The sequence below is a fragment of the Pongo abelii genome, chromosome 6 (genome assembly GCF_028885655.2).
Source record: "Pongo abelii isolate AG06213 chromosome 6, NHGRI_mPonAbe1-v2.0_pri, whole genome shotgun sequence".
NCBI lineage: Eukaryota > Metazoa > Chordata > Mammalia > Primates > Hominidae > Pongo > Pongo abelii.
The window spans coordinates 136,237,299-136,250,172 of record NC_071991.2 but is presented as its reverse complement, the minus strand read 5'-3'; the positions used below and the strand labels follow the sequence as shown (position 1 = coordinate 136,250,172).

The following is a 12,874-nucleotide window of genomic DNA, read 5'->3' as shown; positions in this document are numbered from 1 at the left end:
CTACCAAGAGAACCCAGAAATCTGAGTGTTACTATGAAATTTTCAGATGTTTAAAATAATAGCTATCAATTAAAAGAGTGTGTAGGCCAAGCAAAACCTGTCCATGGGTTGACTGTGGGTTTACTGATTTTGTATGGTTCTCTCTCAGTTTGGAGTTAAGAACCTACTGCCGTTCACATTGGCAGGAATAATAACTGATCACCTGTTAGAAGCATTTTCCAGGTAGGGGGCTAAGGTTAAGGATGTGTCTATAGAGTAGTTTATCTTTGTAATAGACTCACTGATCCAGATGGGTAAGGGAATGTCTTCCTTGGCCCCTTAAGTACGGTGATCCAACTAGCTGGGCTAAACTGCAGGCACATGGCAAGTGAAGCATTCTAGATAGAAGCTGCCCACCGTTCCTCACAGAGGGTATGGGGTCCCCAGCCCCTCGGGCAGAACCTTTTCTCTCTTCACTGTGTCTGCTGCAATGACCATGCTGTTTGGGCTCATGGAGCCTATAAGACCAGAAAGGATGACTCTTCTTCGTTAGTTCCTGGTTTTGTCTCTTACAGTTTACCTGGTATATATTATGACCGTGTTTTGCTCATAACAGTATTGGGAAATGAGATTTAAAAAATCTTTATTGTGACTTATATTTCTATCTCTTAAATAGTAGGTATAGAACACAATTTATACCTTTCTTTTTTTTTTTTTTTTTTGGGACAGAGTTTCACTCGTTACCCAGGCTGGAGTGCAAGAGTGCAATCTCAGTTCGTTCACTGCAACCTCCCCCTCCTGGGTTCAAGCGATTCTCCTGCCTCAGCCTCCCGAGTGGCTGAGATTACAGGCATGCACCACTACGCCCAGCTAATTTTTATACTTTTAGTAGAGACAAGGTTTCACCATGTTGGCCAGGCTGGTCTTGAACTCCTGACCTCAGGTGATCCACCCATCTCGGCCTCCCAAAGTGCTGGGGTTACAGGCATGAGCCACTGTGTCCAGCCAATTTAAACCTTTCTTAATGACTCTTGTGATCCAGAGATACCTTCATTTTAAAGACAAATGGTTCTGAATAGTTTTCATAAAATAGATATTGTAATTGCTTACATACGTACGTAGGCTTTTTTTTTTTTTTTTTTTTTTTTAAGAGTCTAGGTCTCTCTGTTACCCAACCTAGGGTGCAGTGGGGCAATCATAGCTCACTGCAACCTCGACCTCCTGGGCTTAGGAGATCCTCCTGACTCAGCCTCGTGAGTAGCTGGGACTGCAAGTGCTCACCACCACCCTCAGCTAACTTTTAAGCAATTTTTTGTTAAGATGGGGGTCTTGCCATGTTGCCTAGGTTAGTCTCAAATTCCTGGCCTCTCTGGAAATGATCTTCCTGCCTTGGTCTCCCAAGTTGCTGGGATTACAGGTGTGAGCCACTGCACCCAGCCCACATACATAGTTTTAATATGTATAGTTTTAAAAGTTTTGATCTTTTAAGGATATGTAAGACTATTTTCTAATAGTCAATAGACTACTTTACTTTTTGACGTCCAGCTGTGGAAAATTTAGTAGTTTTTTTCAATACATAAACTTTGAAATATGTTTTTTGGCTGTTTAGGGGCTTTCAGTAAAAGTGTTCACTTCCAGGTACTGAAATGCCTTGTAAATACTTGAGTGTTGCTGAAAAAATGATTGTTGAATTTTGGCAATTTTTTTCTGGTTCAAGCCTCCCCTCTCCTTCCCATGAAATGTAATACACATTCCTCAGCTGTCATTTTTTTATTTTTTTGAGACAAGGTCTCACTCTGTCATCCAGGCTGGAGTACAATGATGCGATTATAGCTCACTGCAACCTCAAATTCTTGGGCTCAAGCTATCCTTCCACCTCAGCCTCCCAAGTAACTGGGACTACAGGTACACACCACCACACCCGGCTAATTTCTTTTTTTTTTTAGAGATGGGGTCTCACTTTGTTGCCCAGGCTGGTCTCGAACTCCTGGCCTCAAGTGCTTCTCCACCTCAGCTTCCCAAAATCCTGGAATTAAAGGTGTGAGCCACTGTGCACAGCCTCAACTGTCATTTTTTACTTCTTATGATAGAACTTTTCCTCAATGTCAGGAAGACTGTTTAGGGTTGCCACAAAAACTCATGTGTGATTCTTCCTTTGCCATTTCTCACTGTAGTCGGATCCTGACCTCCCAGCCGATGTGCAGACACCATCCTCGGTGGAACTGGGGAGGTATCCAGCCCTTCCCTTCCCGGCCTCCCAGTACATCCCACCCCAGCCGTCCATAGAGGAGGCACGCCAGACCATGCACTCCCTCCTGGACGACGCCTTTGCCCTCGTGGCCCCCAGCAGCCAGCCTGCCAGCACCGCAGGTGTAGGCCCCGGAGTCCCACCCGGCCTGCCCGCAAACAGCACCCCTTCCCGGGAAGAGAGGCGAGCCACCCAGTGGGGGTCCTTCTACAGCCCAGCCCAGACGGCCAACAATCCCTGCAGTGTAAGTACTGGCCTTCTAGAATTCTCTGGTTGGCAAGATGTTGAAGCTTTGTTGCCTTACTGCCTGACTTTCAGGCTCCCCACAAAACTGTGGTTGCATTTGATAAGAATTAAAACTCGGGTGATGGGTCTTAGTTTTTATCTTCTACTAAATTAATTCTTAATGTTGGAAGTATCCGTTTCTGTGGGTTTACAGGCTCATGCCTGTAATCGCAGCAATTTAGGAGGCCAAGGCAGGAGGACTTTTGCTTTGTGGAGGAATGGAGGGGGATTTTATGGAAGCATCTTCCTGGGTTCAAAACAGTGTCACGGAATGGAGGTGGGGTAACCGTCAAATGTATTCTTGTTGATGTCTCCAGAAAAGTTGCAGTTTAGAACGTATCCAAATCGTTGAGTTTCTTGTATGGCCACCTGGTACTGGAGAGACCCCTGAGGTTCTGAGATTGTAGGCAGCCAATCCCCATGTGGACAGTGACAACCACTTTCAAATGTCAGCTTTCCATCTTGGAGGTTGACATTTCAGCATTTCATCTGCCTTTGTTATCATTTGTATTTTTCTTAGTCCTTTTAAATTTACCTTCCTGAGAGATGGAGAAGAAGTAAAACTCAAGGAAGTAAAGCTGCCATTCTTTTCTGCTAATTTCATATGAAATGATTGGACTAAGATTTGACTCTGGAGAGAAACTAATAGGTCACAATATGAATTTATTAGGGAGTGTTTATACTGGGTCCACCTTGTTATATGAAATTGGGTGGCAATAGACATATGGTAAAATACTTTTTTATCTCTGAAATGGGTTTGAATTTTCAAAGTAAAAGCCTTCAGCAAGAGACTGTCTCCTTCAGGGCATGGGAGGCCGAGAGCCTACAGTATGGGGAACTGCTATCATGTGGGGTGGGGTGGGAATACCATTCAATCTAATCCTTACTGTTTTTAATCTTACGATATAGCTTGTTCCAACAAATATCTTCAAAATTACAACTGGTGGTTTATAATATTTCAGGAAATGCATGGTACAGAACAAACCTCAGTGGTAAAATAAATGTGGAAACAGCTGCCATCGGGTCACTTTAAAGTTTTCTCATTTGCTTATTCATTCAAATATATTTACAAAGCACCTGCTGTGTCGCAGGCACTCTGCTTAGGTGCTGGAGACAGAGTAGTGCACAGTACAGGTCCCTGCCCCCCAGTTCTTACATTCCTGTGGAGGCTCCGTGGACAATCAAAACTCATTCCAGTACAGCGTGGAAGGTGCTATGGCGGGGGGGAGGCGATGTGGGAGGGGCATCTTAGCAGAGCCTTGAGGTCTTTTTTTTTTTTTTTTTTTAACATATATCAAAAGTAGTTTAATGATTTTGTTGAAAATGAAAATAAAATTACTTTCACATTGAAACTTTCCTTTCTTATTCTTATATCCAAAGGCGGGTGGCAGGGGAAGGAATCTGTAAACATTCGGAGTGAAAAGGATATTCAGTAATTTTAGTAACTGTTAATAAATTATTTTAAAAGTTAATATAAAACTGGGCTTATTTAAATTAGATGGCTGTGCATCTTAGACACATTATTAAATTTGCCACTTAACTGATTGGTTGCATATTTTTCCATGACCAAAAAATATGTTCTGGATGTATGATGTCCACTAGCAACTTAGCCATATGTGGCTTTTGAACACTTTTAATGTAGCTTGTCCAAATTGAGATGTGCTATAAGAGTAAAATACTCCATATTTCAAAGACTTAGTACTAAAAAAAGAAGGTAAAATAGATTATTAACAACTATTCATTGATGACTTGATGTCAGGTAATATTTTTTCTTGGGTGTTTCTCGGAGAGGGGGATATGGCAGGGTCATAGGATAATAGTGGAGAGAAGGTCAGCAGATAAACACATGAACAAAGGTCTCTGGTTTTCCTAGGCAGAGGTCCCTGCGGCCTTCTGCAGTGTTTGTGTCCCTGGGTACTTGAGATTAGGGAGTGGTGATGACTCTTAAAGAGCATGCTGCCTTCAAGCATCTGTTTAACAAAGCACATCTTGCACCGCCCTTAATCCATTTAACCCTGAGTTGACACAGCACATGTTTCAGAGAGCACGGGGCTGGGGGAAAGGCCATAGATCAACAGCATCCCAAGGCAGAAGAATTTCTCCTAGTCAGAACAAAATGGAGTCTCCTATGCCCACCTCTTTCTACACAGACACAGCAACAATCTGATCTCTCCTTCCTTTCCCCACACTTCCCCCACTTCTTTTCAACAAAACCGCCATCGTCCTCATGGCCCGCTCCCGATGGTCGCTGTCTCTTCGGAGCTGTTGGGTACACCTCCCAGACAGGGCGGCCGGGCAGAGGCGCTCCTCACTTCCCAGACGGGGCCGCCAGGCAGAGGCGCTCCTCACTTCCCAGACGGGGCGGCCGGGCAGAGACTCTCCTCACCTCCCAGACGGGGCGGCCGGGCAGAGGCGCTCCTCACTTCCTCCCAGACAGGGTGGCGGCCAGGCAGAGGCGCTCCTCACCTCCCAGACAGGGCGGCCGGGCAGAGGCGCTCCTCACCTCCCAGACGGGGCGGCCGGGCAGAGGCGCTCCTCACCTCCCAGACGGGGTGGCCAGGCAGAGGCGCTCCTCACTTCCCAGACGGTGTGGCGGCTGGGCAGAGGCGCTCCTCACTTCCCAGACGGGGCAGCCGGGCAGAGGCACTCCTCACCTCCCAGACGGGGTGGACAGGCAGAGGCGCTCCTCACTTCCCATAAGGGGTGGCGGCCGAGCAGAGGCGCTCCACACTTCCCAGATGGGGCAGCTGAGCAGAGGCGCTCCTCATTTCCTCCCAGAGGGGGTGGCGGCCAGGCAGAGGCACTCCTCACCTCCCAGACGGGGCGGCCGGGCAGAGGTGCTCCTTATCTCCCAGATGGGGCAGCCGGGCAGAGGTGCTCCTCACCTCCCAGATGGGGTGGCCAGGCAGAGGCGCTCCTCACTTCCTATATGGGGTGGCGGCTGGGGCAGAGGCGCTCCTCACTTCCCAGATGGGGCAGCGGGGCAGAGGCGCTCCTCACTTCCTCCCAGACGGGGTGGCGGCCAGGCAGAGGTGCTCCTCACTTCCCAGACGGGGCGGCCGGGCAGAGGTGCTCCTCATCCCCCAGATGGGGCAGCCGGGCAGGGGTGCTCCTCACTTCCTCCCAGACGGGGTGGCGGCCGGGCAGAGGCACTCTTCACCTCCCAGACGGGGCGGCCGGGCAGAGGTGCTCCTCATCTCCCAGACGGGGCAGCCGGGCAGAGGTGCTCCTCACTTCCTCCCAGACGGGGTTGCGGCTGGGCAGAGGCACTCCTCACTTCCCAGATGGGGCAGCCGGGCAGAGGTGCTCCTCACTTCCTCCCAGACGGGGTGGCGGCCAGGCAGAGGCACTCCTCACCTCCCAGACGGGGCGGCCGGGCAGAGGTGCTCCTCATCTCCCAGACGGGGCAGCCGGGCAGAGGTGCTCCTCACTTCCTCCCAGACGGGGTGGCGGCCGGGCAGAGGCACTCCTCACCTCCCAGACGGGGTGGCCAGGCAGAGGTGCTCCTCACTTCCCATATGGGGTGGCGGCCGGGGCAGAGGCGCTCCTCACTTCCCAGATGGGGCAGCCGGGCAGAGGCACTCCTCACTTCCTCCCAGACGGGGTGGCGGCCAGGCAGAGGCGCTCCTCACTTCCCAGACGGGGGCCTTGAGGTCTTTTGGGATGGATTTTTCTGGACAAAATAGCATCTCTGTGGAAGTCTAAAGGATAATTAGTGGTTGTCAGTTGAAGAAGGATGTTCCTGGTGGTGGGAAGTACAGCAGAGGCACAGAAATTAAAGTGTATGGGACAGGCTTCAGATGGAGAAACAGAGGCTGGGTTTACCTTCCTTCCTGAAACAACTGAAAACACTAGAAGGAGTATCTGGGTGACTTGACATTAGACTTTAGGTAAGAAAGGACAGGGGGATCAATGAGAAGTGAACTGAGTCCTCCAGTTGCCCCAGCTTACATCTGGAGTTTCTAGTCATGGCACAGCAGGTGGGACCCCAGGCAGAGCTCCATGGTCTCCCTGAGTTGAAGAAATGGAGTTTGGAAGTCTGGGGAGGAAAAGGCAGCTGGATTTCATGAGGGAGAGTGCAGGAGAGCAGAGAGATACCCTGAGCAGGATGCTAGGCATCTGCAGAGAATCTTTGTTTGAGTACTGATCAGCTTATGGGTACACAGAAATTACCCAAAAGAGCCCCTCAAAAAGATTAGTGGGAACAACCCTCAAAATTCACACAGACCTGGGGATAAGCTCTTGCTATGGATTGAACTGTGTCCTCCCCAAAATCACATGTTGAAGCTGAAACCCCCCACATGACTGCGTTGGAGATAAGGGCCTTTAGGGAGGTAATTAAGAGTAAATGAGGCTGGAAGGGTAGAGTCCCGATTCAATAGAACTGCTGCCTGTAGAAGATGAGGAAGAGACTCCAGAGCTGTCTCTCTGGCCAGGTTAAGACACAGAGAGCAGGCAACTAACTGTCTGCAAGCCAGGAAGAAAGCCCCACCTGAAACTGAACACTGCCAGATGTTGATGTAAGACTTCCCAGCCTCTATAACTACGAGAAAATTATGAGAAAATCAGTTTCTGTTCCTGTGTGTGTGTGTGGTTTTTTTTTTTTTTTTTTTGAGACGGAGTCTCGCTTTGTCGCCCAGGCTGGAGTGCAGTGGCGCAATCTCGGCTCACTGCAAGCTCCGCCTCCCGGGTTCACGCCATTCTCCTGCCTCAGCCTCCCGAGTAGCTGGGACTACAGGCGCATGCCACCACGCCCGGCTAATTTTTTGTATTTTTAGTAGAGATGGGGTTTCACCGTGTAGCCAGGATGGCCTCAATCTCCTGACCTCGTGATGCGCCTGCCTTGGCCTCCCAAAGTGCTGGAGTTTCTGTTGTTTTAGGCCACCATTTCTAAGGTATTTTGTTATGGAAGCCTGAGCAGATGAGTAAGGTTCCTTTTCCAACAGTTGGTGGAAACTGCATAATTCATGCAACATCAGTCAGAGTATTCAGAAGAGTTTTGCCTCAGTAATGGGGCAAAATTAGCCCCAACTTAAAGCTGCTCTGGTTCCACCTAACCACAAAACCGTAACATCTAAACCCAAGCAAAGCTCAAGAATATAGAAACACAAAAATATGCAGCATTCAATAAGGTAAAATTAATAATGTCTGCATCAAATCAAACTAAATAGACAAGCAAAGAAGCAGGAAAATGATACAGATGATAGAGTTACTAGACAAGCTGTATGTGGTAGTTCACACCTGTAATCCCAGCACCTTGAGAGGCTGAGGCTGAGGCAGGAGGATTGCTTGAGTCCAGGAGTTTGAGACCAACTTGGGCAACACAGTGAGACTCTGTCTCTACAAAAAATATAAAAATTAGCTGGGCGCTACTTAGGAGGCTAAGGTGGGAGGATCACTTGACTCTGGGAGGCTGAGGCTACAGTGAGCTGTGATTGCATGATTGCACCACTGCACTCCAGCCTGGGCGACAGAGCAAGACCCTGTCTCAAAGAAAAGAAAAGAGAAAAAGAACTAGTAGACAGGATATCAAAAGAATTCTTATGATGGAGTTCCATAGATTCAAGAAGCTAGAGGAAAGATTGTACACATTAACTAGAAGCACTGAAAATATTAAAGGGTAAAAGTCAGACTTAGAGATGAAAACTACGGTCTCTTGAGATGAAAAAATACACTGTATGGGATTGAAGGAAGATTACATAATTGGAGAAGAAAAAATTAGTGGGCTGTAGTAATAAAAACAGTATGGTACCGGCATAAAAACAGAAACATAGACCAATGGAACAGAATAGAGAGCCCAGAAATCAATCCACGCATATATGGTCAACTAATTTTTGACAAGGGCACCAAGAGGACATAATGGGGAAAGGATAGTCTTTTTAGTAAATGGTGAGGGGAAAACTAGATTTCTAGATGCAAAAGAATGAAATTGGACTCTTAGACACAAAAATCAACTCAAAATGAATAAAGGACCTAAGTGTAAGAGCTGAGATGATAAAACTCCTAGAAGAGAACATAGGGGAAACTCCTTGATATTGACCTTGGCAATGAGTTTTTAGATATCACACCTATCACACCAAAAGCTCAGGTTATAGAAGCAAAAATAAGTAAATGGTACTGCATCAAACTAAAAAGCTCTGTACAGCAAACGAAAACATTGAAAATGTTTCAGTGAAAACACCTACAGACTGGAAAAAAATATTCATATACCACATATAAGGACTTAGTATCAAACATTTATTTTAAAAAACTCTTACAACTCAATAGCAGAAAAATAAATAATCCAATTTAAAAATGGGCAAAGGATTTGAACAGATATTTTTCCAAAGAAGACATAAAAATGGCTAACAGGTATATGAAACAGTGTTCAACATCACTAATCATCAGGGAAATACAAATTAAAACCTCTATGAGGTTGGGTGCAGTGGCTCATGCTTGTAATCCCAGCATTTTGGGAGGTGGAGGTGGGCAGATTGCTTGAGCTCAGGAGTTCAAGACCAATCTGGCTAAAATGGTGACACCCCGCTTCTACTATAAATACAAAAATTAGCTGGGCGTGGTGGCGCATGCTGGTAACCAGCTACTAAGGTGGTTGAGGCACAAGAATCACTTGAACCTGGGAGGCAGAGGTTACAGTGAGCCAAGATCATGCCATTGAACTCCAGCCTGGGTGACAGAGCAAAACTCTATCTCAAAACAAAACAAATAATACAAAACGTTCTATGAGATACTGCCTCACACTTGTTAGGATGTTTATTATCAAAAAGATAAGAAATAACAAATTTTTGCAAGGGTTTAGAGAAAAGGGAACCCTCGTACACTGTTAATGGCAATGTAGATTGATACAGCCATTATGGAAAATAGTGTAGAGGTTTCTAAAGAAATTAAAAATAGAACTACCATATGACCCAGCAATCCCTCTGCTGGGTATATACCCAAAGAAGGTAAAATCACCACCTTGTAAAGGTATCTGCATTCCTATGTTCATTACAGCACTATTCACAATAACCAAGATATGAAAATAACCTAAGCGTCCCTTGATGGATGAATGGATAAAGAAAATGTTTTGTTGTATATATACAATGGAATATTATTTATCCTTTAAAAAGGAGATCCTGCTATTTGCTACAACATGGATGGACCTGGAAGACACTATGCTAAGTGAAATAAGCCAGAAACAGAAAGAAAAATATTGCATGATCTCACTTACATGTGGAATCTTAAAAAAAAAAAAAGTACCACAGATAGGATGGGAAAGGAAATTGGGAGATGGAGATCAAAGGATACAAAGTAGGGGATGTGTAGAATGAACAAGTCTAGAGATCTAAAGTACTAAATGAGGACTATAGTTAATTTTATTATATTAGGGATTTTGTTAAATAAGTAGATTTTAGCTACTTTTTTCACAAAAAAGTATGTGAGATAATGAATGTTAATTTGCTTCACTGTAAGTAACCATTTTACTATCTGTATGTAGCCAGTAATATGTTGTAAACCTCAAACATACCCAATAGAATTGTTTTTAAAAAGATAGAATGGCCAAAATTTTTCCAAATTTGGTGGAAACTGCAAATCCACAGATCCATTGGTTGATGAACTCTATGTGCAAGAAATATGAAGAAAACTATACCAAAAATGCCATAGTCTAAATTGCTTAAAACAAGTAAAAAAGATCTTAAAAGCAGCCAGAGAACAAGAATACATTATATACAGTGGAACAAAGATAGGATGGCAGAAGAAATCTCATTGTCCAGAAGACAGTGGAACAAATCTTCAAAGAACTGAAAAGACCAAATGATCAACCTAGAATCTATATCTAGTAAAAGTATCTTTCAAAAACTAAGGTGAAATAAAAATGTTTTCAGACATATAAAAGCTGAAATAATTCATCGCCAGCTGACCTGCATTATAAGAAGTGTTACAGGAAGTCTTTAAGGCAGAAGTACAGTGATACCATATGAAGACCTGGATCTACATACACATGTGAAAAACACTGGAAATGTCAATATGTGTGTGGGAAATTATTTTTTAAAACCCTCTCTTCATTATTTAAAACTTTAAAAAAGATAATTGACTACTTAAAATGAAAGTAATAAGCATATATTGTTGGGGGGGTTATAACATATATAGAAGTAAAATATATTAAAACAGCAGCACAAAAGGCCAAGAAAGGAGAAATTCAAGTTTGCTATTTTAATGTTCTTATACCGTACATGAAGTAGAATAATAGTGCTTAATGGGAGACTCTGAAAAGTGAAAAATGCATAATATAAACCATAAGGCAACCTAATAAGCCAACAAAAGAATCAAAATGAAATCATAAAAAATAGCACAAAAGAAGGCAGAAAAGGGGCCGGGCATGGTGGCTCACGCCTGTAATCCTAGCACTTTGGGAGACTGAGGTGGGCGGATCACCTGAGGTCAGGAGATTGAGACCATCCTGGCCCAACATGGTGAAACCATGTCCGTCCTAAAATTCAAAAGTTAGCTGGGTGTGGTGGCATGTGCCTGTAATCCCAGCTACCCGGGAGGCTAAGGCACAAGAATCACTTGAACCCAGGAAGCCGAGTTGCAGTGAGCCGAAATCATGCCACTGCACTCCAGCCTGGGCGAAAGAGTGAGACTCTGTCTCAAAAAAAAAAAAAAAAAAAAAGAAGGCAGAAAGGGAAGTGAAAAGTGATAAAGCACAGATGGGGAAAATTAAAAACAGGTACCAAGATAGTTGATTTAAATCCAGCCCTATCAATAATCACATTAAATGTGAATGGTCTAAACACCCCTATTAAAGGGCAGAGCTTGTCAGTTTGCATAAAAAGCAAGATCCAAGGACATGCTGCCTACAAGAAACTTTCATTAAATACAAAGATACAAATAGGTAAAAAGGAAAAGTATGGAGAAAAGTTTGGAGAAAGATATGCCATACTAACACTAATCATAGAATGCTGAAATGGCTATGTTAATATTAGCCAAAATAGAGCTCATAGTAAAGAATATTATTAAAGATTAGGAGGATAATTTCATAATAAAGTGGTCAGTTTATCTGGAAGACATAAAGTCTTACGTGTTTATGTGCATAGTATTAGAGCTTCAAGATACATTAAGCAAAAACTGACAAAACTGCATGTAGAAATAGATCTACAATTATGTTGAGAATGTAAACAACTGGAAGTCTCATGAACCGCTGGTGGGAATGTAAAATAGCATACAACCACTTGGAAGAAAAGTTTGGCAGTCTCTTTAAAAAGTTAAACATATATCTTACCATATGAACCAGCATTCTATTCCTAAGTATTTATCCAGGAGAAACAAAAGCATATTTTCATACAAAGACTTATACATCATGGCAGATTTATTTATAATAGACCCAAAGAAAACAGCAGCACATAATAGTACTCAATTTATGAATATACCACATTTGTTTATCCATTCTCGTGCAGAGTCTATTATTTAAAATAGGGTTCTCCAGAGAAACAGAACTAGTAGTGCGTGTGTATGTGGGTGGGTGGGTGTGTCTGTGTGTGTGTGTGTGTATGCGTTTGTGTTTATATGGAGAGAGTGAGGGGGAGAGAGAGAAATTTACTTATTATGAGGGGTCAGCTCATGTAATTATGGAGGCTGAGATTCCCATGATCTGCTTTCTGCAAACTGGAAACCCACAGAAGCCAGTGGTGTAGTTTGAAGGCCTGAGAGGTGGTTTCCAGTCTGAATCTGGAAGCTTGAGAACCAGGTGCTTCAAGGTTGGGAGAAGATTCATGTCCCAGCTCATGCAGTCAGTCAAAGGAAACCCAAATCCAACCTTCCTCTGTCTTTTTCTTCTGTTCAGTCTTTCAACAGATTGGAAGATGCCCGCCCATATTGGGGAGGGCTGCCTTACTGTCCACCAATTCAAATGCTACTCTCTTCTGGAAACACCCTCACAGACGCACCCAGAAATAATGTTTAACCAGACATCGGGGTGTCCTGTGGCATAGTCAGGTTGATACATAAAATTAACTATTACAGTATGTTCTAAGCAGTGAAGTGAGTTCTGGCTGAGTAGTAACAGAGTGGGCACTAAAAGTGGTGAGACATGAGGCAGAAGAGGAAAAGCAAGAAGCTGATGGTTATGGAGCCTACATGTCATCCTGAGGGTGATGGCCGCACATGGAAGGGTTTTGAGCAGGTGGAGACGTAATTAGGTACGCCTTTTTGAAAGATTAGTCCCATTTTAGAGTGAAGAATGGTTGTCAGAAACAGAGAGACTAGTAGAAAGCTGTTGTAGTATTCTTGGTGAGAGAGTTGGTGACTCCAGCTAGTGCAGTGCAGTGGATAAATCCAAGAGGAAGAATCAGCGAGCCTTCAACATGTTTAATGGCTGATGGT

At 44.3% G+C, this 12,874-nt stretch overlaps 1 protein-coding gene across 5 annotated transcripts in view; it reads left to right on the top strand.

Annotated features, from left to right (window-relative positions):
• Positions 1-12,874, top strand: part of KIAA1549 (KIAA1549 ortholog) — a 282,292-nt gene that overhangs the window by 119,630 nt on the left and 149,788 nt on the right. For all 5 annotated transcript variants that reach the window (XR_010140939.1, XM_054560668.2, XM_054560669.2 and 2 more), the window contains one exon: positions 2,154-2,471. Coding sequence is in view for 4 of the 5 variants with exons in the window: in XM_054560668.2 (XP_054416643.1) it covers positions 2,154-2,471 (318 nt within the window). In the remaining variant the exon portion in view is untranslated. The remainder of the gene's footprint in view (positions 1-2,153; positions 2,472-12,874) is intronic.